The 26,172-nt window shown below is 39.5% G+C and overlaps 2 protein-coding genes across 3 annotated transcripts in view; one reads left to right on the forward strand and one right to left on the reverse strand.

The window, feature by feature from the left end:
* Positions 1-15,327, reverse strand: part of ZGRF1 (zinc finger GRF-type containing 1) — a 49,927-nt gene extending 34,600 nt beyond the window's left edge. Inside the window, exons 1-8 of the mRNA XM_025206367.1 lie at positions 15,214-15,327; positions 12,222-12,304; positions 12,033-12,113; positions 11,862-11,918; positions 10,316-10,501; positions 6,358-8,731; positions 2,569-2,648; positions 88-180 (exon numbers count right to left, since the gene is read on the reverse strand). Of these exons, the coding sequence (XP_025062152.1) occupies positions 88-180; positions 2,569-2,648; positions 6,358-8,731; positions 10,316-10,501; positions 11,862-11,918; positions 12,033-12,113; positions 12,222-12,242 (2,892 nt within the window). The 5' untranslated portion in view covers positions 12,243-12,304; positions 15,214-15,327. The remainder of the gene's footprint in view (positions 1-87; positions 181-2,568; positions 2,649-6,357; positions 8,732-10,315; positions 10,502-11,861; positions 11,919-12,032; positions 12,114-12,221; positions 12,305-15,213) is intronic.
* Positions 15,328-15,437: 110 nt separating this feature from the next.
* Positions 15,438-26,172, forward strand: part of LARP7 (La ribonucleoprotein domain family member 7) — a 32,994-nt gene continuing 22,259 nt past the window's right edge. Inside the window, exons 1-6 of one of the 2 annotated variants that reach the window (XM_006025546.3) lie at positions 15,451-15,586; positions 19,029-19,074; positions 21,358-21,573; positions 23,458-23,558; positions 23,661-23,744; positions 25,338-25,502. In XM_006025546.3, coding sequence (XP_006025608.1) covers positions 21,366-21,573; positions 23,458-23,558; positions 23,661-23,744; positions 25,338-25,502 — 558 coding nt within the window. In that variant the 5' untranslated portion in view covers positions 15,451-15,586; positions 19,029-19,074; positions 21,358-21,365. Of the gene's footprint in view, positions 15,587-19,028; positions 19,075-21,357; positions 21,574-23,457; positions 23,559-23,660; positions 23,745-25,337; positions 25,503-26,172 lie in introns of both variants that reach the window. The other variant, XM_006025545.3, reaches the window with a different exon arrangement.

Raw genomic sequence — 26,172 nt, forward strand, 5'->3', positions numbered from 1 at the left:
TTTGGTGAAGGATGCAATTTAGCATTTTCTTGAAAAAAAAACCAAACAAACTGTTATTCTGAATTGGCATTACTTAAAAGATTGTACCTTTGGTTGGTAGTCAAAGGTCCGAAGGTTTCCCTGGCCTTGGATCACAGGTAGAATGGGCGCTTCTAGCACAGGTGCCTCTACAGAAGAAGGCTGGATACAAAGCAACAACAACAAAAAAAGAAGCAAGTTAATCAGGTAGAGTAATCAGCTATTTTATGTACACCAGTTATTTTAGCAGGTTGCCTGTTCCAGCTTGCAACCAAATCCTTCTCCATGCAGAAAGTTCCAAATTCAATATCCAAGTGGAATAGTTCTTAATTTTTTTTCTAACAATTTCTGTGTCAGAATACTAGCAAATGCTCTTAATCATGTTCATTGTTTGAAAGTCGGAAATCCAACAAGCAGGTCATAAATAACATCTGCCACTCAAATGTGACTTGGAGAAATCGAAGAATGCGTTTGGAAAAAAAAATAGCCACCTCTTTCAGTTTGAGGAAAGAGATAAACAGTATCTTTGGGGATGAAAGTGAAGACTGTTAATAGCACTGGATAAAATCAGTATAATGAAGCCAGGCTCCCTGCAAAATTCCTCACACAGCCTGCCAATCAACCTTATTTCAGGTCCTAGACCTCTTAAAAGGACCTGGTATCCAAGCAAGCAGTGAAAGAAAAGTTAAAGCATGAAGGAAAAGCTACACAAAAAAAGACCTGAATAAAAAAAGCTCTAACATGAAAAAGCATCAGGAAAAAAAATGTGCATCATAATATCATGCATCAGAGAAAATGAGACAACATGCCGTAGTAGTGAAAATAATATAGTAGGCTGGAATAGAAGACACTTAATGTTAGATTCGTGTCCACTACAAATGATACCATCTTAAGAACACTTTGAAACCGTAATGGTCGACTGTTGCCTTCAGTGGTCCCATATTATGGCCTGGCCCTTTTTCATCATGCTATAATACTATGCCAAGAAGGAATCCAGATCTACCAGTACTGGCCACAAAAATTCAATCAGAAATACCTTTGCTCAGATATAGGAAGGACCATCACAAAGTGACAGAAAGATGAGAAAAAAAGAAATGGGGGACAATGTAAACAACGATAAAAAATATAAATCAGAATGATTGTAGCAAATCATGAGAGCAATGACTGTTCTCTTTTTAAAGTTTTATAAAATACTCTGCTTTTCCTTTTGGTTTCCCCATTGCCGTTTCCAAACCATATCTTGTTTTTAGGGCCCAATCCTTCATTCCTTACTAAGCTAAAAACTCCTTTTAATTTTCCGCTGAGCTAAATGGGAACTTTTTGAGAAGTTGAGACTGTAAGCACTGTTATTTTGCACTACGCAAAGATGTTCTGGGCGCCTCCAAGTACAGAGAAAAGGACCGCAGCTACTAAACTAAAACCTTAAGAGCTACCTTCAGGAAAGAAAACGAGACAAGCAACAAAAGCAGGCATATGAATGAGGACTGCACTTCAGCCTTCAGTCAGTCAGCACAATGATGGAACAATGTTTTCTTTTTAATGTTACAAATGTAAAAGGTGTGCTGAAAACAGGAGCCATGACAGAACACTAATGTCACATTGTTTTCTTAGGTGATAATGATTTAAGCAGTACAATTATATCATTACTGAAGCTGTTCCATACTTCAGCCTTAGTCCTCACATGTGTAACATGAAATATACAGGTTGTCCAACTGACCTCATGGAGAATATTCAAGTGCGCTGTCAAACATGTATATTAATGGTCCTTAAGACTTACAAGGAGGCATACAATAAAAATGCTAAAAAGAACGTGTCTTTCAGCTACTCTTGTATGTTTAAGGATAAGTGACTTGTAAAGATGTAATATGGCTTATCCAATACCAATATAATGATACAGTGGTTTCCATGAAACAAGTGATGGCACCTTTGCAAATAAAATTCTAAAAATCTTAGACTTGTACAATCTTACCACGGAATAAACAGTAGCTTTTCAAGTATCAAGTTCTTGACAAGGTTAAAAAATATGCAATATATATTTCACACTTAAATTATTCAGAATTTAAAATTACAATTAGAACACTGATAAAGAGAAGAGCTTAATCCCTTTAAGATTTCCTAGAATACCAATACTAGATGCTAGAGAAAGATGTAAGAAACCCCATAACAAACAATTATGGAATAAAACTCTCTCAAAGGAAATGTTTGGGGTTTGGTTTTTTTTGGTTTTTTTTTATAAATCTAAACTTTTTAGTGGTAGATTTAGGCTTTTAAACTTAAAGGTTTATATCCTTGCCTTCATTTTATAGTGTAACTAAATATTCTTACTATTTATGTTCTATGATAGTCTATGATACTCTTAGCCTCATTCATAACACAAGAGCCACAAGTCAGCTATGTTTTATGTTCAAGTATGTAAATATATATTTCAGGTTAATATTCCTAAATGACTCCCAACACAACCACTACTGTAACACAAGCCATAATTTGAATTCAAGGAGAATTCTTCAAACTTTTTTTAAAAGTATGATTACACACATGAAAATGAATTACCCTCAGGTTAGAAGAGTCAAAGTACAAACAAGGTGTTTGCATATCTCCTGAACAAGACACTTCTGCAAACTGTTTCCTACCTACAAAGAATGAAAAAAGAACAAGTTTTAGTTATGATTTTAATTCAAAACATAAAAAGTCTTATAATCTAGAAACTGATCTTGCAGCTCTTATGTGAGTAGTTGTTCCCTTGAAATCAACAGAACTATTCCCTTGAGTAAGAGTAGGTGTTTGGGCCCATTTTTTTAATTAGCTACATACATAAAAAATTACATGAAATATTTAGTACACAACTTACTGCACACACTTATGCCAGTAATATGAGTATAAGACATTTTCACGACACCACAGAAGAGGTTGATACATTTTTTGTCATCGTATGCCCATTTTCAGGACTCCTTTGGAGCTACTGCAATTTCATTGTAGCAACATTTGTTTAAAAAAGTTTCCCAAGCTATTCAGTAACCACAGACTCTCAATCAGTAATTTTTTTGGCCCAATGAACAAAATAACTCAAATAGGTAAAGTTAAACACAAGCCTAACTCTTTGAAGGATTAGACCATATAACAATTTCAGTAATGCTAGCAAAGCACATAAATGAAAGTCCCACATCAGGAAAAGACAGAAAATTAGCCAAAAGATCCCAGCCTTCTGAACTAAGCCAATGTCAAAGAACTTATTTAGTTTTTCTTATTTTAAACAGAGAGAGGTAGTTAATCTTGTTAGATTAAGGTTGTAAACAGAGGTTGCCTCTGTGCCACCATAAATGTGTATGGAGGCACAAAGGCCAGGCAAACAAGACGTCCATGCTCGTTGTAGCACCTCAAATGCCAAAATTTGTGAGCATGACATACCACTATTTTGAAACAGACGCCTGATTCTTTTAAAGTAGGAGAACAGACAGCACAGAGGTACCCATACTCTCCAGCTGCCAAGGACAAGCTCTCCCAGGGCTTCATGGGCCTAACCTTGCATGTCCCAGGAATTCCCATTCCTAGGGCAGGAAGGATTGGGACCCTGAAGGCCCTGGAGCACCTGCATGGGTTCCCTCCCCCACATTTGTAGAAACACACCCTGAGTGTTACCCTGCATGACTGAGCCCTGGCCACTCCAGGGAGCAGTAAGGGCCTGATCCTGCAGAACAACATGCATTTCATCCACTGAAGTGGATATATCCCAGCACAGCTGGTCCTCTTCATTTGGCCACATCTGTTTCTACTAGCAGTGCACCAACAGAGACTTTTGGGGCCGATACCAATAGCTGATTTTAAAGAAGGCATATTGGCCTATACCGATCTGATTTCCAATATGCAGCCTGGCAGCTTAAAGAGCAGCGTCCGGCTGGTAAGTCTGTTGTGGTGGAAGGAGAGGGGGAAGGCATATCAAGGTCACTGTGGTGAGGAAGGGAGTGGGGCTGGGGCAGGTGGTACCCAGCTGGGGTGGGGCAAGGCATGGGATGCAGCTGCAGCTCATCCTGGAGTGGTGCAGCTCATGATGCTGTGCACACCCTGGGAGGCACGGGGTACGTGTGCCCCCAGATCTGTGTGGGGCGGGCTCTTCCCAGCTGGGGCTGGGCTGTGCTCCGGGTGGGCTGGCGGCACTGAGAAGGAAAATATAAGGGGCTGAAATCACCCCAAAATTTGCTGTAGTCACCCCCAATGCCGCCACCCACCTGCCCAAGTACAGCTTGGTTCAAAGCCTGCTGGGAAGAGCCCAGCGCAGCCCGAGGCCCAGCCTGCAGCGACAGCCAGCCCCACCCCAAGCAGATCCAGAGGAACGTGCCCTGCATGCCCTCCCATGGTGTATGCAGCGGTGGGAGCCGCTCTCCCTCCCACCCAGCCCCGCACCCTGGATGAGCTGCGGCTCCATCCTATGCCCCACCACAGCTGAGCAGCGCCTGTCCCAGCCCTAGCCCCAGCCCTACTCCCTCCCTCCCTGCAGGGGCCACGATCTGCCCCCCTGCCCATTCCCCTTCACTCCCCTAGCCCCTTCCACCACAGCAGACTTACCAGCCTGCCAAGCTGTGCTCCTTGCCACTTACATGCTGCGCTGCGGCTATACGCATTAGGCTGATTTCCACTACAGTCAATTTTCCTTATATTGGTGCTGATCCAATATCGGACCGATGTATTGCTACCTCTCTTATTAAATAAAACAAAGAAACAATGGAAAGGCTCTTAGAACTATACTTAGCAATGTCTTTGTAAGTGACTTAAAACTAATCTAGGTCAGTATTCATAGATGATGTTGACATGGAAAGCTTGATATTCACTAAATTAGTAAATATGAGCAATCTCTTCCTTTGCTGGCAGGTTATGACTTACAAGTTAATTCTTTTTAAAATGCATTTCAGATTGCTAGGCCACTGATACCAATGCTAATATTTTCCAAATTAACATCCCTAGTTCACCAAAGAGCAATCATATTATCAAACATACTGCTAGAATGGGAAATCTAAAATAAGAATTTAATATGCAAGGGAAAGATTTTTTTCTCTCACACACTCCTGGACCATCATAGCTAAAAAATTTGAACCCTAATTTAATTTAATATGCAACAGATAAATCTTTTTAGCTGGCTCAACCATTTGCTTCTCTGGTTATGTTTTCCAGTAACTGAATCCATTCATCCAGTCCCGTAAATGGCTTAGTGCCTTAAACACCGAAATAGTTTGAAGAGCAGCTCCTTTAAATAGTTTCCATTAAATTAGCTATTTATAATTATTTTGGTTGTTTTCTTAATCTTTGTTTTATATACACTATCATGAGAAGTGCATGAAGAAAAATAATTCTATTTATTTTAAATTTCAGTAAGGAAAGGATACCATATTTACAAAACTCTTATGTTTGGAGTTTGTTCTTGGCATGTTACACTGTCCACCTCATAAACATACATCAGAGCTAAATTCTGTCCAATTCACAGATATAACCACAGATTGGACCTGGCTTAGAATCAAAGATCAGTTTCAATTTCTTTTCAATGATTTTAATGGTCTGCTTTGACAAAAAAAATAGCCATGTTTAAAAGTCAAATGCTTGTCAGAGACATTTAAATGGTAGAGGGTACAATCCCCAATTGTTTGAGATCAAAAGTAAAGGCCTTAAAAAATGAGACGTTCAAAAGCTATTTGCTGTAATCAATTACTGTTACATATATGATTTGTATTGACAATAAATTATTTCTCTTCTATATATAGTTTCACGCAACAAGTTACTATTTTTTCACTATTTTTCAGTTCTTCTATTCTCCAGTTGTTCCAATACTCTACTGTGTTAGAAGGAAAAAGAGTTTACCTCAATTCTCAGACAATAACACAGTATGTAGCTATAGTCTTTATTATTAAAGCTATATTTTATCCAGACTCTGTCAAACAAATGTCAACCCTACTTAGCCCTAATTCATTTCTTATTTCTTAAGGATTAAATCTGACACCAACTAAAGTACACTGAAAAACCCAAGCTGTTCTCAGTAGGGCAAAATCAGTTTATAAGTTACAATTAACAGTCAGATTTTTTTTTTTTAATTGTGAATGTCAACACTCTGGCATTATGTTTGGCGGTTTCAGGAAAACATCTAGCGATATCATGGGTACTCATAGGAAGAAAAGTTTAATATATATGACATATAACTCCTAAAAATATTAATTTGTTAGCCAAAATGTCCTACTTTTTATAAAAATCATTTTTTTCCCCACAGGAAAAATAGGAACTAGATAAACATCAATATAGAAAGCCATCAACAATAATTCAGAATCCAATATAAAATGGAAGTTTGGAAGTTAACCTAACCTTCAAATTTTCCAGTGGGCTCACATTTATATTTAGAAGTCTCTCTTTGATACACCAAGCTATTACATTCCTCCATACTTTGTAAGCTTCCTAATGCTGTGCTATGTTCAGTCAAAGACCTTAGAAGGCTGATGTAATTTGGTAGATCAGGAAGACCAGAGGAATTTTCATCACAAGCCAAGTATTTCATGCAGTCAGTTCTCATTCTTTCATCTTCCCTTGGTTCCTGGATGGAATTCATGATGGTTGACACATTTTCAAATTCAGTTTCATCCATCACCCCTTCCTCTGAAGACTGCTGGATTTTTGCTAAAGTATCACGTTTGAAAATCTGAGTAGTAAATGCAGCATGGTATTTCCCTGCATCATGGCACGAACCATCAGAACAGCCAGCCATTAGAGGGAAGGTTACCGAGGGGCTTTCTGAATTAATATCACCACCAGGAGAATCACTGAAATATTCTAAGTAACTACCCTGGGAATTTGTGCTTCCAAGCTCTATAGTATCTTTTTTACAATTTTTGTCAATAGCAGAAGTCTTTAAAGCAGAAGGAATATATGAAACAGTTTTATTTTTCTCTAATTTGTTGGTATTATCATCACATTCGTAATTATTCACTCCACTTTGCACTCGATCAGTATGCTTGTTATTCACTAATGACATGTCATTATTGGTACATGATGGGTAGAAATCAAGGTTCTTGCTGATTGCGGTTTCAATATTTAACGTGCTTTTATTTGCGTCTTCTACAACAGTATCAGCATCTGAACACCTCACTTCAATCTGAGAGGGAGCTGCAGCATCTTTCTCAATTCGGTCACAACCTTCAGACGTCTTAACACAAGCCTGTAATGGCAGACACTCTAGGGTAAAGTTTTCATCTATCCCTCCCAGAGATGTCAATTGTTTGACATCTTTTTCCTGATTACTGAGTGTCATTACTTCACACTGCCCATGAACTCTCATCTCCTTTTGTGTCACAGCTCCCTCTGTTGAACAAGGTGAACATTGTGAAAGCACATTTCCTTCACATAGCTGTTTATCTTCAGTGTTACTGAAATCAAAAGTTTCTAACAGATTGAAGTTAACCTCCAAAAACTGTTCAGGCAGATCACTAACCTTGCCATATTCAGGCAAGTCCTTATGTACAGCTTTAGGACCAGCCCATGTTACACCCACAGGTACCCCAGAGTCACCAGCTACACTTTCTAAATTTACTCTTGATTGAGATTTAATTTGTGGCTGAGCAAGAAAGCCCTGTGGCTCTTTAACACTGTCAGTCTCAGAGGTCTGACTGGATTTGGGAATATTTGTTTCAAAGGTAACAAAGTCATCTGCATTCCTTGCATAATAAACAGCCTCTGAAGATGAGGCAAACTGAAGGTTGTTCTTTTTATTTATGTTGGATTCAGATAATACAGTACTGCTTGGTTGGTCTTTGACAATACATCCATTAATGGCCAATAGCTTAGCTGCTCCATCACTTCTACAGACTGTAGATGCTTCAGAAGTTTGTTTACATTTCCCATTATCATGCTCTGCATCATCCATTAGTTCCATGTAACTGTACTTTAACTCTTGTCCAGCTGGACGTACAGAGGTTGTAAAGAACTGCAAAGCCTTTGGGTGGCAAGGGGCTTGTAAAGTCAGACTTGCATCATTTGTCTTCTGGTCATATTTCTTCTCCATTACTACTCCATCATAAGATTGGCCACCTGAACTTGGCAGCATATAAACATCCCATCGGCTTGTATTAGTCTCAGTGATTTCTATAGGATATTGGTGCTGTGTGTCTTTAGTGTTTCCTATGTCAGTGTTGTCTACACCTTCAGGTACAAATGTACTGTTTTGTTTAAATAAAATACCTCTGCTTTCAGAAGGCTGACATCTAGAAATATCCTGTACGTCTTCAGCTTTTTGCTCCCTGCATTGTTGTGTTGGCTTGGATTTCAGAAGTGCTATTATTTGCGCTTTGCTCCTGATGTTCTGAGAGACTTCCACACCAACTGTCTCACAGGCTGCTTTTGGACATCCAGTAATTGAAGATTCTTGCTTCATAAGTACAGAACCTGCAATGGGGTTACAATGGTTTCTATTCTGTACATCTTCTTTGTGACTGTTAGTATATGGAGAGGAAACCAGAGAGGAGATGAACATGTCTTCTCTAGCACTACTTGTGCAAACAACACTGTTAGAGTTTTCAGGCAAACTGCTTCCTGATTCTTTCTTGCAAATAGCAGAAAATAAAGGAGAGGTAGCATAACACTTAGAAGGAAAAGGAGACTGGCACCACTTAGATGAAGAGATTGCTGGTGATGCACTCTCTTCCACTGTTGCCATTCTCTTTTCAACTTGACGTGGCCCTTGGAAGCCCTAAGAGAAAGGTTTAAAATTAATCCTTTTTATTAACATGTTTCAAAAGATAAAAACTAACCTACAGTATATCATGCTGCATGTTCTCACCAAACCTCCCACAACTATTTCACATGGTTAATGAAAACTGACTGGGCTTTTATAAATACCAGCTCCACCAACCATAATGATGTTAAACACAAAAATCTACCATACAATGAAAATGTAGCACTCAGTGGCATGATCATTCTGGTTCACACGCCTGAAAAAGCAGAAGGATATAAGTGTATTTAGTATCAAATCTGCTATAAATCCATCTTGTTGGGCCCATACATTTTGCAGCACATAGATTATATTTATTCCAATCATGAAATATTTTGAGCCCCTTTGAGAAAAAAGGGAAACAAAGATAAGCATTCAAGTGTAATTATGTGGCAAGAAACTGATGAAACACACACATAAGGAATAAATAGTGATTGATTTTGTTTACATACTGTATTTACTCAAATTCAAGATGAGTTTTTTCCCCACTTAAGTTTGGGGAGGAAAAAAAGCCTGGTCTTAGATTGAAATACAGGTGGGGCAGGCAGTTGTTGAAGCTCCACCCCCTCCAGCACCCCCAACTGCGCAGTCTCCACCATACTCCTCTTGTCATGGTGCTAAATGAGTCACCCCAGCCTGGCCACCAGCTCACAGCAGCGGAGGGAGGGAGCACCAGAGAAACCATGCAGCAGTAAGGAAGCTGCTGCAGCTCTAGCTCTGCCTCCAGCCCTGAACAGGACCTGGAGCTAGAGCTGTCACCACTGTTGGCTCTGTTCCTAGTCCAGCTGACATCACATGGGGGAAACAGCTACAGGGAGGAGCAGATAACAGGAAGGGGCTGGCACCAAGGGGTGGACAAGTGATAGGAGGGCAGGCACAAGTGGGGGATAAGAGAGACTACCTGCCTCCCCACCACTGCTTTCCAAACAGCAGATGTAGGAGGGAAAAATTTTAAGTGATCTACATATAATCAGATTCTATATGTGGAAAATTATAAGTAATGTATAATTTTCCCTGTATAAAAATCTAATAATTGGGGGGCTGTCTTAAATTCAAAGTAATTTTGGATTCATGTAAAACCAGTCACTTTGGGTGTGTACTGGGCAACACAAATGTTAATTTATCCTACATCCTATGCATTATTTTATTTTCACTAACCCAAATATGTGCTGAAATTTCCATTAAGAGTTTAAGACTTTTTATTCATACTGTAATAAGAAAGTGCTCCTTCAATTAAGCATCATGAAATATTATTCATTTAAAATCTACAGATATAAAATATATATATATATATATATATATTCATTTTATATTTCATAATGCTTATGTGAAGGAGTACTTCACTTGATTCGAGCCTTCAAGAGGCCGACACTATGAATAAAAACTTTAAAATTAAATTTGGCTATAACAGCAAATCCAACAAGAGTTTAATAAGTCATGGGTCTACACAGCATAATTTTTTAATTTTCCGGTAATGTTTTAAATGGTATACGATTTTTAAATATATTTATTTTTAAATATAACATATGAAACAAAGACATACAAAGACATACAAAGACATACTGTAAACTTCCGTTTCAAGCCAACAGGTCGGTGTAGCAGAGGTAGACTAGACAGTTTCACACCATTTCTGTTTGATGTAGAAGCTTCTATTTTCTTTGGTGGATGGGTACAATTGTTTTCAGTAGCTTTTTCTGCTTCAACTGTGATCAAATACCGATCACCTTCTAAATCATCTCCAGGTTTCACCTAAAAGAGAAAAAAAAAGAAAAGCTTGAGGTACCTGAAACACTGACATTCTCTTCATCTTGCAAAACATATTAATACATAGAGAATTTTCCTTTTAAAATATTAACACGTCCATAAAAAATAAATGTTAATTCAAAATATAACTCTTATAGACAACTGGATTAGACTAAATATGAAAGCAACAATTAGAACTTAGTATTAATATGTTAAATTAACATAATTTAAAATAGCTAGAGATTGTGTACATTACCAAATAGTAGCATTACAAAAAGAACAAAGTTCTCAGGTACCCAGCTCCTTATATCATTATTTATTTATATAGATCTATCAATTTTAGTCTGCATAACTGAAACGTACCAAATGACAGTTCCATGCCTGAAGGAGCTTAAGTATAAGAAAGGACCATACAGCGCAAATTAAAGCACATAATGGTCTAGATCAGTGATGCCCAACCAGGGTGCACACCTTGTGTTAGGTGTGCAAAAACCTACACATGATTCATAAGATAAACCCAGAGATTTCAAACAGGAATCCATAGCATCAAAAATATCCTGTCCTGTTCTGGTCTTCCTGAGTTCTTTGAAACGGAAGTACCAGTCTACTATTTTTCCGTAGTTAAAAAATGAGTGAAAGCTAAGAGCTGGCCTTTTCCATGAGGTGCCTTGTGTCTAAAAAGCACCACTCACCTACCTTACAGCTGATACTGCTCCCAAGAATCAACGGGTGCATCTAGATCGACTTTATTTAAAGGAGTGATGGAAAGTAATCAGTATACATGTATTGAATGTCCCATGCTTATGCAATTGCACAAACACATGCAATAAAAATAAATAAATAAATAAAAAATTACTTGCTGTATCAGTGGGAGGCCAACCTTTTTGGAAAGCATGCCACAAAATAGCCCTGCACCCGCTCCAAGCATCTTTCCAATCTTTTTCCTGCCTTATCTGCTGTTATGCTTCCTGCCTTGTACCCCCTGCCTCATTTGCTCTGCTTTCTGCTGCCTGCCTTATCTGCCACTTCCTGTCTCCTGCCCAATCTCCTGCATGCCACACAAAGAGGCTGTCTGTGCCAGTTTTGCAGGTTGGCCACTCCTGCACTATACAGTACAATGATACTTGCTATCCACAAAAAGCACATTTATTAGACGTTATCCGCTGTAGTGAAAATCTGCTACTATAATGCTTTATACTTTGTTAGATCAAAAATATGCTACATCTGACCATTTAAAATCCTGTATTTGTAACAACTGATAAAATCAGAATATATTAGACAAAATAGTAGGACTGGGAACTTTAGACTGTGCAAAGATGAATAGTGGTCCCAACAAAGACTAAAGTTTTTAATGTTAAAAATATACCTGAGTTTTGACAAATATGCTCTCCAAACATTGTCCTTTGTCATCAAATAAGGTTGCCTGCATTGAAACATAGTGAAATGTTAAACAATCAAATTACTGCATTTCAAAGAGCAGAGTGGATTTGGTAGACTCAGAGAATATCTCATACTGTATTAAACTTGAACTCTTCACCTTACTTCCTCCAGTGCTGGTCTTCAAAACCCCATCTTGCCATACTTTTGATTTCTTGGTCTTCTGATGAGTGTATAAGACCTTTTGAATAAAATTGGGATAATTACTGAAATGATAATTTATAGTGGTTGTTGCACAAACACAAGAAATATTTAACTGAATTTTATATATTGTTAAAAAAACACTTACAGTAAACTCTTGACAAGTCATTGCTTTGGATGGCTTTGCTTCATCAAAGGTCTACATTGCAACTATTCACTCTCTCATACTACCTAGGAGACAAATATCTTTTTTAGAAGACATCAGCAAATAATCTAATTTACAGAGGTGCAAAGCACCATTCATTTTAACTCAGTTGATATCTCTGAAAATGTAGCCATTAATTTTTACAAAGCACTTTGAAAATTAGAAGCTTTATCGTATTAACATAATCTTCATGCACACTGGCAATCAGAACTTAGGTTACCTCAAAAGGTATGATTTTCAGAAAATGTAGAATGCCCACTGTCTGAAAAATCCTTTTGTGTTTGTTTGTTTTGTTTTTACACGTAACAAGTTGGCCCATTAAAATTTAAGCTGCTGACCCCCCCACCCCAGTTAGCCAGTCAACAAAGAACAACATTTTATAAAAATATAATGATCTGTGTCTATGTTCAAAGGGTTGGACTTTCATTGAAACTATTGTCAGTTTTATTAGCTACTGGCACTATGATGAAAATTGACCACAGGGAAATAGCTAGTACTGGTACATGCTCCCAAACTACTTGCAATCTCTGGCTGCCTCTACAGACATCAATATGAATGAATGAAAAAGTATTTAAAAGTAATCATACATAAGAAAAGGAATATGGAAAGCCAAGAAATATTGGACAGCTGTAGAAATTATAGGAAACTACATGATAACCAGCCTAATAAAAATATAGCTAGATGGATAATACAGATACTATATTTTAATTTTTGAAGCACCATACCAGTAGTTACCAAACTGTGGTTCATGGGTGAAACCAATTAGTACACTCCAGCAGGCTCAATTAAATCAAGCCTGCTCCAAAATGCTATAATTACAGCACATTGAAGCAGCATCCCTGCGCATCTACAGACACCCTAGGACTCTGCAATGCTGTGGCTAAAATCTGTCATTCTGTTCCTGGGATCCACACTGATTCAACATTGTAAAAATAAATGTCATTGTTGTAGAACAGTTTCTAGTCAAATACAACTGATTTATGGTATTAGAGATGAGAGAGATTCGTGGCAATGAGTCTCAAACTGTGCAATTGGTTTCATTACTTCATTAAGCAAAAAAAAAAAAAAAAAAAAGAGAAAAAAAATCTTCAAATGCTCAAATTCTACACCTTACCACCAGAGGGCTCTCCTGTTTCCCATATTTTTCGCTATCAGTCTTGGTTCAGCTGTATAGAAAAATCATGTTTCCAGTTGTGTAAATACTAGTTCCCACAGAAAAGGCAGATTCTACAGTTTATCATCATTTTTGTGCTAGTGCTAGAAGAGGATTCTGGACTTCCAGCATTAAATAAAGCCATTTACATAAAGATGTTACTCAAGAGAAGAGTAGTTTTCAGATTTTTTTTTACCTCTTCTTTAATAACAAAATGGAACTAGAACAACAACACTGGGAATTATAGAAGCAGTCATGCAAACTCAATGGAAACAAATTTAAGGCAGGCTGAATAATAGGGGCACCAATACAGACTCTGTTTTCCCCTGGTTCATTGACTATTAAAAGAACATAACTGCAGCTGCTAAAATTGTAAATTACATCAAATTGGCTGTTCTTGTTCTATCATTAAATATTAAAACATCATCACCTAATTTTCACAAACAACCTTGAAATATTTTCAACAACAAAGGAAGAAAGAAATTAAAGGGGAAGCCAAAGAAAAAGAATCAACTTTCATCTTTTTTTTTTGGACTGGGACTAACTGAAAGGATCAGTACCACTTCAAAGTTCTTCTAATGCTAACAGGTTACGAAAGATCAAAATAAGTCTGTTTCCCCATCACTCCTTTTATTACAAGGATTGTTTAACAGTCCCTCTCTTTCACATCATTTAAAGCAGAGGCGGGCAATTATTTGAGCTGGAAGGCCACATGTAAAGTTTTGTGAGCTGTTGAGGCCTGGGAGGAGAGGGGAGGAAAGGGGAGAGGGAGCCAGGGAGATGCCAATTGATCCTATCCATGCTGCTAGCTACTGCTGGAAGCCTGAGGGAGCGTTGTGCCCCACACCACTCCACTCCGCCACAGCCAGGACCTGGCTGGGCCAGACAGCGTGCAGATTCCTCCAACACTCCCCCCACTCCACCATCCTGTTGGTACTGTGCAATCCTGGCACTGCAACAACCGTCAGCCTGGTCCACATGGGACAGGGCATGATGCAGCACGCTGAGTAGTTGTACCACCCACCCACCCACCACGATGAGCTGCTGCAGCTGTGCCACATTGTAAAAGTTGGGGGTGACAGCCCTGAGTCAAACGGGGGTTGTACCCAACTTTGGGGGCTTGGCTTTTTTTTATTATTATTAACACATTTCATGTTCCAGGTCAAATCAACCAGATGAGTTCCACATCATACTACTGAGCAGAACTCAATCATTCCAAAATCCATATCGACGGAGCAAGCAGGACGCAGTCCCAGGCTTTCATCCTGGGACTTCAGACACTCCCAAATCCACGGGCAGGCATCCTACCTGCAGGCCCAAGAGATGCCCCTGCTTCACCTTAGCCCACAAGAGGCCGACTTCTGGGTTTGCTATCAGTGCTTTCTTTTGCCTGCTTGCCTTGAAATAAAGAAATGCTTCGACTCTGACCCACGTCTCACTCACGCACTGGCGATTAGTGAGCAACATAAATTTAAAAAGATGGGTTATTGGCATACTTATTTGCAGATTTCTCAGGGTACGATCGCTTTTCAACAAACAAACACGATCATTGAGCTTCCCATGCGGGTACTTTCATATTTAAGGTGTGGCAACGCTGCGTTCAGGTAACCAGGCGGGGACGGGACGCGGGCCCGAGGCCGGCTCCGCTCCAGCTCCAGCTCCAGCTCCAGCTCCAGCCCCAGCCCCAGCCCCAGCGAGCCGTCCCGAGCCGGCCCCAACCGACCCAACCTCCCGCCCCCAGGCAGTAACATAGGGGCAAGGGAAGGGAAGGTGCGTGCCCACCTCACGGAGGGACCAAGTAGCCGCCGGACCCTTTCAACTTTGAAGCTTTCCCGCGCCAGCTGCCGATGACGTTATTCCTCTGCGCCGGCACAGAAGGCCCCCGGCTGCCCAAGCTTCGCCTGACGGGAAAGGGGAACAGGACCAAGCCGCTTCCTTGTCGGCCCCTGGCAACCGGCGCGCGCGTAATACGTCACGAGCGCGCCCCTCGCTGATTGGCCTGGCCCCGGAGCTTCCGCTCTGAGACTCGAGCGTCGCGTTGGTTGTGACGTGACGGCGGGGTGGAACGGCGGAGCGCTGGAGGAGGCGCAGGGGGTTGTGGCCGCGGGGCGCCCGCGTGACGTTGCCAGAAGCCCCGAGCGGCCGGCGTCGGCAGGTCAGTGCCGCTGGGGGGGAGGGGCAGAAAGGCGGGCGAGAGTTACTGCGGCGCTTGGAAGGGGGATGCTGTGACGTCAGGGACCCGTCATGGGGGCGGGGCCTGCAGCTGCTTGCGCGCGAACTCCGCGTGTCGCAGAGCCGCGTCCTGGCTGTTGTGGGGGTCCTGCTCCGGTGGGGTCGTGTGCAAAGGCTGTGTCCGCGCATGTGTTAGCGGTCCCATCCAGCATGTGTGCTGCCCCCAGGCCCCGCTTTGCCCTGGCCGTCGTGCTGTGGGCTGAAGGGGGCTTGGTGTTCCTGCCCACACTCATGCAGCTCTCTCTTACTTGTTAGTGGGAAGAAGTCAGGCCCTCCTCAGCTGACACTGACCCCATTGGCCCAGCATCTGACAGGGGCAAGACGTGTATACACACGTGTGCATGCACCTATCTGTCTATCTATAGATATCTACCTTCAGTACTACCAAGCGGCCCCTGTGGTTCACTTGGCAGGTCAAATCACACTAAAAACGTGTTACACAGTTCACACCACACGTCCATGCACCCAGTTCCATACCCGAACCCCCACCCACTGCACTCCTCAGAGGGCCTGCCCCTGAAAAAGTCTATGCCAGGCCCCTCTCCACCAGATAGTCTGTCGTTTCTTTCCCATCCTCTTCTGTCTTCCTGTAGTACCACTTCTCCCCTCCGGCCCCATGGTTCCTGTTCAGGATGGTCTGTTCCCGAGTTTATCGCCTGGCAGGGCCCTACCCACAATTGTGAACCTCCTCCCATTAGCCAACCCGTGGGCTAGTCCAAGAAAGTCTGCACTATATCTGCCTACATTTGTGAAGCTCCTCCCATCATGGAATCAGAAAATTAGGGTTGGAGGGGATCTCAGGAGGTCATGTAGTCCAACGCCCTAGATCAAGCGCTACCCAGGAAACTACCCAGTTGCATCAGTGTGCTCTTGGAAATAAGTGTGTTCTCACATTGAGGTGGCAGGTTCATAGCTGACATTTGATATTTGCTCCCATTTTCTCTTCCTGCTCCCTTGAACATCACCCTTTCTGAGGTGCTATTTCAAGGCTGAAGCGGAATGGGAATCGGAGAGGACAGCAGTACATGGGCTGAAATGTCAAGCTGCCATTGAAGGTCCATGATCACTAAGTGATATGCTGTCCCTAGGCTTTTAAAAATGAATCATTATATATCACTAAACTCATTAATGTTCAAATGGATGGCCCTCATTACAGTCCTGAACAAAAAAATATGGATTAATACACAACAGACCTTTCACGGCATGAAATCCTGAGTGATTAACACTTTGTACTGCAGAGACTATTTGTTGTGTTCTTTCTTTATTTGTTCTTTCTTATGCATCTGAGGTTACTGTTCTTTATGAAACAAAATCTAGAAGTCCTTTGCCCCTGCAAAAATGATTTTCTATTTGCTTTTTTTAAACTGTCAGGGAGGCCTATGCTTTCTCTTTAGGGAGCTCTCTTTGGGAGACAAACTGAAGAAACAGGAGGCTGAAACTTAAGATCAGGTCTTACAGACATCAGCATAACTTAAACTTGCTAACTGTGCTACGCTACAATTTCAAGTACTTGAACACAACCTCTCAAAGTTAAATTTACTTCTGCTTTTGGTATGAAGTGCTATGTATGTGTGCATATGTGAACAAAATGAAATTTTATTTTGTAAGCAGTAGTTACATTTTAACACTGAAGCTGTTGCTCATCTCATCTGTTTATGTTTGTTAAAATGGAGCTTTTGTTACAATTTTCCTTAATACCATTCGGAACATTTTTGCAGTCATGAATTAAACTTAAATCCAAAGCACTAAAGCTCTCTTAAATCATCTTCAAAAATACAAATGTACGTGTTTATAAAAATATGCTGTCAAAACTTGCTTTACCTGTGGCAGGTTAGGTACAGGCTGATGTTGTGTCAGAGTTGAGGCGAGTCTTATGTAAAGTTTAGATTTATGGTTGTATGGGATGTTTTGGATAGGGATGATCCTGCCTCAGGCAGGGAGTTGGACTAGATCAGTGGTTCTCAAACCTTTTTTGTACCAGGACCCATTTGTAAACATTGATGGCCAGTCCTAGCCCAGTGTCCCTCACTCCTGACCCGCTGCCCCTGAGCCCCCAGTGTATGGGGCAAGAGCTGGGGAATGGAGGATAGGGGGCCCCAAGCAGTCCCTTGCAGGCTGGAACTCTGACAGCCTGCAAGGGAGAAGCCACGGTTTCCCAAGTTTTTCTCCTTTAAAGGAGAATCCATTTTTTAAAGTTTTTTTTCGTGACCCTTTCATATATTATTGTGACCCATAGGTTGAGAAATGCTGGACTAGAGGACCACTGGAGGTCCCTTCCAGCCCCGCTTCTCTATGATTCTATGACCAAAAGAATGTTCAGCATTGCAAAAAAAAAAAACATAGGGTCAATGAGCTAGGGGGGAAAATCAGAATAACCTTATTCTGCCTCAACTTAAATATTACTTTAGGAGATAAGGAAATTTAAAAATAACAAGTTCATTTATAAACGCTAGCAGTAATGTGTGAGCTAGTGTGGATGTCAGAGGCAAATAAGACCATAAATCAGTACAAGCAAGACAGTTATGTTTATAAGTTTAAGATACAGATTTTTAAAGACCAAACTTTTAAAGATTAAACTACAAATTCAAATGTTATTTCCTCCTTAAGGGGTTTTTGCTTGTAGCTGTGTTGGTCTAAAAAGAGTGACTGCACCCAAAAGCTTGCTAAGAACTTTTTTCCAACTACTCAGTTGGTCTAATAAAAGATATCACATCTACTCAAAGAACCTTGCCTGCCTATTTTCTTCTTAAGACATGTGAAAGTTGTATATTCACCAAGGTAATGGACAGCCATCCAAGTAAATGGTTTAGATCCCTTACAGTGAATTTTGTCAGGGAGTTCAGGAACGTACTTCCTGTAATAGATGTTACCTGTGTAAAATGTGCTAGATTTTAATATAAGGCTTTTTAAAAGCTTTCTTTCCAAGACATTTCTTTTGTTCTTTTAAGGTTGTTCTGACTGTTAGTATTGTGCTAGTTTACAAAATAGCTATAGCTATAGAATATTCAATATGTAGACACTGATCTAAGTTGAGGCCAAGTAATGACTGGCTGGCTCAAAGGGAACACAGAAAGTCCTTATCTCCTTCCTCCTTCCCCTCTACCACCACCATTACAAGTGCAATGCCTGATTTTGACCCAGCTCTTTCAAAATTGCTTAATGTTCTGCCTTGGCAACCTGTATCTCAACTAGTGGGACAGAAGGGGAAGCAGCATCTTCAGAGCCATTCCTTCTCTCCTTGTCTTGCCTTGCATCTTCTGCCACATTAGCCAGTGGAGCTGAGCTGGCACATGGAAAGAAGTAATCTGCCAGTTATAGTTCTAATTTACTTGACTTTACACTTGCATTCTTTCATTCCCTTATAGGAAGAAAGGAACCACAGACCAGATTCTGCCGAAATCCTAAGGAAGTGTAAGAGTGTTCTGCCCCTGAATTTTTGGCAAATCATAACCTGGGCCTTTGTTAATGCTCCCAGCTTCCTAGAAGAGTTTTCATAGACTTAAGTTTGGAATCGCAGGGTGTATTTAATAATTGTCACAAATAAGTTCCAGCCTGATAATGTAGTGATGGTTAAGACAAGATAAGCACAGCTGCTATTATATTTTGAGTAGTAGCCTACAGAGAATTGGGTAGTAAAAATGATGTTTTTAAGAAATAGGAACATTGTACAGAGTGCACCTATCATACCTCTGTATCTTAATTAAAGTGTTGGCTTGTAATCTTTAACTTAAATCTTTAGAAAACCATGAGAGGTATCTTGTATTTGAAAAACAGTACTTCTAAAGGTTTTAGCTTTCTCCTAAATTCAGTATTCCTTTACTTGTATTGGTTTAAGTAAATGCCTTGCTCTGGGACTTGAACCCATGTTGAACTTCTGCCTTCCTGGGGAGAGTGTTACCTCCCATACCTTCAACTTAATTGACAACTTGTTGACCTTTAAGCATCTTGAATGGTCAGCTCACAGCAGGGAGGGAAACTGGAATCCTGCTTGAGGAGCCTGATTAACACAATAATCTGAAGAGCATTTCCATTTTTGTCATCCTGTTCTATAGATGGGGCTTCCTCTGATGGTTCTCACCATCACCACCATTTCCTTGTATATTGTTTCGCAGTATTGGCCATTGGCAAAGAGATGAGAAGCCTTTTATATGGTGATAGCTACTACCATAAATACTTAAATCTTTGTGATAATTTCATTTTCAGGCACTTCCTACTTTTTTCCAAGCTATTCTTGGGAACTAGCCCATTGGAAGTAAAGTACTATGAAAAACTGGTGATTTTTTTTTCTAGGTTGGGGTGTAGAGGAAAAGTGACCAAAGTGATTTGGAGTTTAAACAATATACAATATATTTATGTCTAAAGAGACGTTGTTTGGCGTTGTAATCACATCAACCCGTGGAACTTGCTCGGTTTTCTCTGGTTCTATTTGTAAATGGGTTAATCAAAGTATGAGGTGTTGAGATCCCTCTTTTTCACAGCCTAACTTAATCAGGTCCTAAATAATTTAAGAAAAAGGAAAATACTAAGTTCTTCAAATAGTGTATGTCTACAGATTTGCAAGAGTATTCCTCATTGAGCCCCAAAGTGTGGGGCTCTAAATCTTTGACAGAAGGTTATCACTGTCATAAAAATGCATTGTATTATGCTCAGAACGTCTGATTGGGAGGCTGGGAATTTTCGCTTTCTTTACTGCTATAACAATTGACAAGACTGTTTCCTAGATGTTTTAACCATTTAAACAAGAGCCATTGTTAGTTTTTTTCTGTGAATGCCCCCAGCTATACACATGCTGCTTCAAGTTGCATTGCCTCCTAAGAATTAGTAAATGATTCTTACATTTTAGCATCAGACCAGAGACTCATGCAGCTAGAATCTCAGTATAAAAAAGCATAACCTCTTTTATGAAACCAGTGGAACAAAAAGCAGCATCTACTGCTTAGGATTTGACCTGTGGTATGTAGTCTACCTAGAGATGCGTGCAGCGCTTCCTGTCTCTTGTCAGTGTAGAATGGCTAGTTCTGAAGTACAGCACATTATTGTTTAAATTCTCTTTGTACTATGTTGGGAGACCTTGGCAAAAGAGGACATCACCTTGAGCCTGTCTTTCAGACCTGCCAAGTCTTGCTCATTTAATTTTAGGTGAATTATTAGACCCTTTCCAAAGTGTTTTCTTTAAAGTATAATTGTAATTATTAAGACATGTACCACCATCCTCAAAAAATTTTAAATCTCTGTCATTTAAATGATTGCTTCCTGACAATATTGCTTGCATGATGGCTCATAAAACTAAATGCCACTATGAATCGTGTGACGATAAGTGTGATTCAAATACTGTTTTTTCACAGCGTGCGGAAGTATCTCATTAAAAGGAATAAAATAGTAAAATATTACTAACATTTGAAAAATGAAACGGTTAAAATCATTGTAGAAAAACCTACAGCAAAATACTTTTGTGGTTAGAGTACAGGTTTGGGAGCTATGAGTTCTCGGCTGCTGTGTGTCCTGGTACAAAGTACTTGCCATCTTTGTGTCTCTTTTTGGCAAGTATTGTTATTGTCTGTGAATCTCGCAGGAAAGATGGGGAAGCTAATACTAACGTTCATAAAAGCTCTTAGAATTATTGGATGAATGCAACAAAAGTGCAAAGTAGTGTTACCTACCCCTGGTTTTGACTAAATTCAGTATAACTTTCAGATGACAGAATGACAGGCATGGAGACGGAAACTGCAAGAGGCAAAGCTGTGGAAGAGGAAAGCACTGAACAGAAAAAAGAACGGGAAAAAAAGAAGAGGTCAAGAGTTAAACAGGTGCTGTCAGATATAGCAAAACAAGTGGATTTCTGGTTTGGAGACGTCAATCTTCACAAAGACAAATTCCTCCGAGAGCAAATAGAAAAATCTAGAGATGGATGTAAGTTTGCTTTAATAATTTCTGCTTTCAACCCTAACTTCTAATGCTGATGACACTATAAATTACTGCTTTGTGTGCGTGTGTGTAGCTGCTGGGGAGAAACAGGCCCATGCACCAAGTCATAATAAAGATCTGGAGGCTGGGTTTATGAGAGATCTATTTTCTTTCCCTTTTCTGCCAATTATGATAATGCCTTTGGAGCATCTTCGTGGGTGAATATATGCAGTTCTTATGGTTTTGTTCACTTTTTGTTTTTTAAAACCAGTAAAAGTGTAAGAGCACAATATCTTCTCATTAGTCTTTCGTTTATAGTATATCTGATATGGGATAATAAGAGCTGTCACTTTGCTAGCATGCAACAGAAAAGAAAACCAACAAAAAACAAAAGAAATTAAAAAAAAAAAAAAAAAACAGAAAAAAAAACCAACAAAAAACAAAAAAAATTAAAAAAAAAAAAAAAAACAACACAAAGAACTGAATAAAACCACACTGAGACTGCCCAGTTCAAAATGACATGGCACCTGGGTCCAGATCTGACCTGCAGGCAAGCAGCTGAGCATAGGAAGAGGGACTATTAAGACTTGCATTATTTCTTCTTTATGATTTTTATTTGTACAGAAAAACCAACAAAAAACAAAAAAAATTAAAAAAAAAAAAAAAAACAACACAAAGAACTGAATAAAACCACACTGAGACTGCCCAGTTCAAAATGACATGGCACCTGGGTCCAGATCTGACCTGCAGGCAAGCAGCTGAGCATAGGAAGAGGGACTATTAAGACTTGCATTATTTCTTCTTTATGATTTTTATTTGTACAGTTTGTTTCACATTGGGCAAGGGAATAAGATTTCACGCTTATTTATAAAACTATATCTCAATGTCTAGAGGGCAGATCATACTTTAATATGACTTTATTACATATTATAGTTGCTATATATTTATGGTACATAACATAATAAATAGCACTAACTTTTTAGTAAATAATGAACCCTTAGTATCAGGGGGTGATTTAATATCTACATTATAACCATGTAAACGTGTTGAATATTTTTGAAGAATGTAGTTATTACTTGACTTTACAATTTTTTTTTAAACTGTCCCAAATTTTGGATTGGATGTCTCAAAGAATACAGAATTAGGTATTCCAGCTGTATTGTGTATGTGATATCCTAATTTTGCGATATTAGTACAAATTCAAAAGTTCTCTGATATTTTGGAAAGGTGTTGTAGATATCCTTCTACACAAGATAGAATGTCATGTGAATGTACAAGAGCTACGTGAAATTATATTTAAAACTGTCCTCTAGAAAGTCACATTCCTTCCTCTTTTTTGGGTGTTAAAATTAAAAGAGGGGGGAAAAAACAGCTGGTCAATTTTTACCAGGACAAGTATTGCAACAGTTTGGCAAATTTCTAGCAGCATGACTCATTACTACTAACTAAAGGGAGTAAAGACATCTTTTGTAATGGGAAGATTGTGTCAAACACTAATTAAGTGCTTGAAGGAAGGCTTGTTTTAAATGCAAAGCTTTTGCATCATAAAACCACACTGGCAAAGGGTTTTTCTTTCTTTCATTTTAGACACAATGGTTACTAGTGGGGACATAAAGGGGTGAATCAAAAATCCTTTGGGAAGAAATTAATACAAAAAGAAGTTAGACATAATTAAAATTTGAGTCTAACTTCTAGGTGAATTTTGACAACATCATTCTTTTATAAATCCCTGTTGACACCCAGAATGGCTACAAACCACAGATAGGATCTTACAACATATACTCATGGAAATAGTTCTAGTGCCCTCAATGGTATTTTAGAACATATAAGTGGTATTGATCTCTTTTTCTTTTTAACTTGCTCTGTTTTAACTACTTCACCATTTTTCAGATGTAGACATATCACTTCTAATTTCTTTCAACAAAATGAAAAAATTGACTACTGATGGAAAGTTGATAGCCAGAGCAGTTAAAAGTTCATCAGTTGTAGAAGTGAGTCTTTCCTTTTTTATCTTTTTCATCAACTTTTCCATGGGAGGAGTGGAAGATAATACTGTAAAATATATTTTCATACTTTTACTTTTTTGCTTGTAGTTGGATTTGGAAGGAACAAGAATTAGAAGACGCCAGCCATTGGGTGAGCAACCAAAAGACGTGGATAGTCGTACTGTATATGTGGTAAGGCTGCATCTGTTGCAACTGCCCTGTGTCTAAGGTTATCTTAGTTTCGTAGTTGTTAGGGGCTGAATGGGACCTTACAGATCATCAGGTCCAGCCCCCCTGCACTTGGGCAGGAAAAGGCTACTGGGATCAAATGACCCAGCAAGGTGGGAATCGAGACACTTTTTGAAGATCACCAGGGTGGATGACTCTACCACCTCTGGGGCAAACCCTGGGCACTCAACTTGTAAAGTTTTTCCTTATGTCTAGTCTAAAGCGATCTTCGATCTGTTTGTGCCCATTATTTCTTGTCCTATGTGATTAACGTCTGTGGAGAGTAATTTTGAATTTACATCTTTGTAGAAGTCTGAGAGACATTTTAGTGGAGCTAAAATAAAAGTTCTCATTTTGAGATCACAGCAGTTTTGGTCAGAGGAAATAGAAAAAATCATAAACTGCATATTCTGGTATAATTCAGTTTAACAGCAGAAGGAGAGCAGTGGTGTAAGATACAAAAACACATCAGATGTCACTTGGTAATTTAACTTTTATAAACTAATGTTAGCAAAAGAAAGAAATCTGTTTTAACATACAAAAGGGGTGTCTATATTGGAGAACATGATACATATTGGCTAAATTTCAGCTTCTCTAGTTAATATCATGAGTGGAGTTACATCTTTGCAGATAAATGCTTACTAAGTTTCTGATTTTTGACAAAGCTACAGAATGATAACAGCTTGATCAGACAATGAGGAACTAGATGAATGTGACAGATAATCTAGAAGTATTTACAGTTTAGTTATATAGCAGATGTTAAAATAGTATTTCCCTGCCACTGGTGCTGTCACCGGTGCTATAGAGTGGATGCTAGTATAATCAATAGTGAATAATAGTAGAATAATCACTAGTGTTTTTGTGCATTTTTGTGCAAAAAATTGGCACGTTCTCTCTCTCTCTCTCTCTCTCTCTCTCTCTCTCTCTCTCTCTCTCTCTCATATATGTGCATAGGAGAGGAGAGAATAGAGATAGGAGAGGCCCAGTGGAATCTAATACTAATCTAATACTAATATTAGATTTCACTATCACTGGGGAAAAAGGAAGCTGGTAGGAACTGAAACAGGCCAACTGCAAACTTGCAGAATTTGAAGGTTAACATTCTCAATCCAAATCTATCACCCAGGTGACTGGTTAACATCTAACAGTAGATCACCTCTGCAGCTGATCAATTACCATACCAGTGCTTATCACAAAGTTTTACAAATTAATAAGGCTCAGGTTTAATTTACCAGGGTTTTTTTGCTAGTGCTCATTCACTTTTTGTTTGCTGAATGGGTTATCAGAAGTCATAGATTTCTATGCTGTTGACTGATTGCCTTAAAACAGTGAAACTCTGGATTAGCTGAAGAGTCTTCAGGCTTGAAATTGCAAAGATTTAGATCTTGGTAGCTGTCACTGAAAGCAGGTAATTAACATATATATTGAATGTACACCGTGTCTATGCTATACTGATGGTAATGTTTAATTTCTTCATAAATATTAAAAACTACTACTACCCAATTAGATTTTAATTTATGACTGCAAAACAGGGGTTTTTTTGCTTTTCTTTTTTAGGAATTGCTTCCCAAAAATGTCAACCACAGCTGGATAGAGCGGGTGTTTGGAAAATGTGGCAATGTAGTGTATGTCAGCATTCCACGTTATAAGTCCACTGGAGACCCAAAGGGATTTGCATTTGTTGAATTCGAAACAAAAGAGCAAGCGGACAAGGCTATTGAGGTAGAGCGTGGTGTCTGTATTGGCCATTCAGTTTCATAGAGAGCACTCTTCATTGGTACAAATGGCAATGACGTTGTGGGGGGGCAACCAGAAGTGACACACTCAGCCTGGAGGTGGCACACAACAGATTGGGGAGCAGAAGAGGGACAAAAAAAAAGCAGCAGATAGGGCAAGAAGCAGAAAAGGAAAGCAGCAAATTAGAGAGGGAGGAAGCAAGAAGCAGTGACTATTATTTTCACAAGATGCAAAACGTATTCATTTAGTTGAATTAAGTGCAGACAAAACTGGATATTCCTTCCACTTAGTTTTTGTTGGACACTTCTTTTACTTCTTTTGAATGCAGGCCTATTTTGATAGCAGTAAAACAGAACTGAAGTGCCGCCTCAGATCTCATTGGAAGAGGATAGTGCAGTTTTAGTATCAACTCTTATCTTAGCATTGTGATGTGGTCTGGAGATGTTGTACAACTTATTCAGTGTGTGCATATTGTTTTATAGCACCCCAAAAGGGTAAGGTAGTAACATTGTACTGCCCTAAAGAACAGAATCATCCGAAACTGAGCTCAATCCTCACATGTGGGACCAGGCCAGGGCATCATGGGGCCCCTGGAACCCAATCCCAGTGGGCAGAAGTGACATAGAGCCCCAGGGTCTGATTCAGCTGTGGGCTG

Source organism: Alligator sinensis, unplaced genomic scaffold (assembly GCF_000455745.1).
Source record: "Alligator sinensis unplaced genomic scaffold, ASM45574v1 scaffold861_1, whole genome shotgun sequence".
Lineage (NCBI taxonomy): Eukaryota > Metazoa > Chordata > Crocodylia > Alligatoridae > Alligator > Alligator sinensis.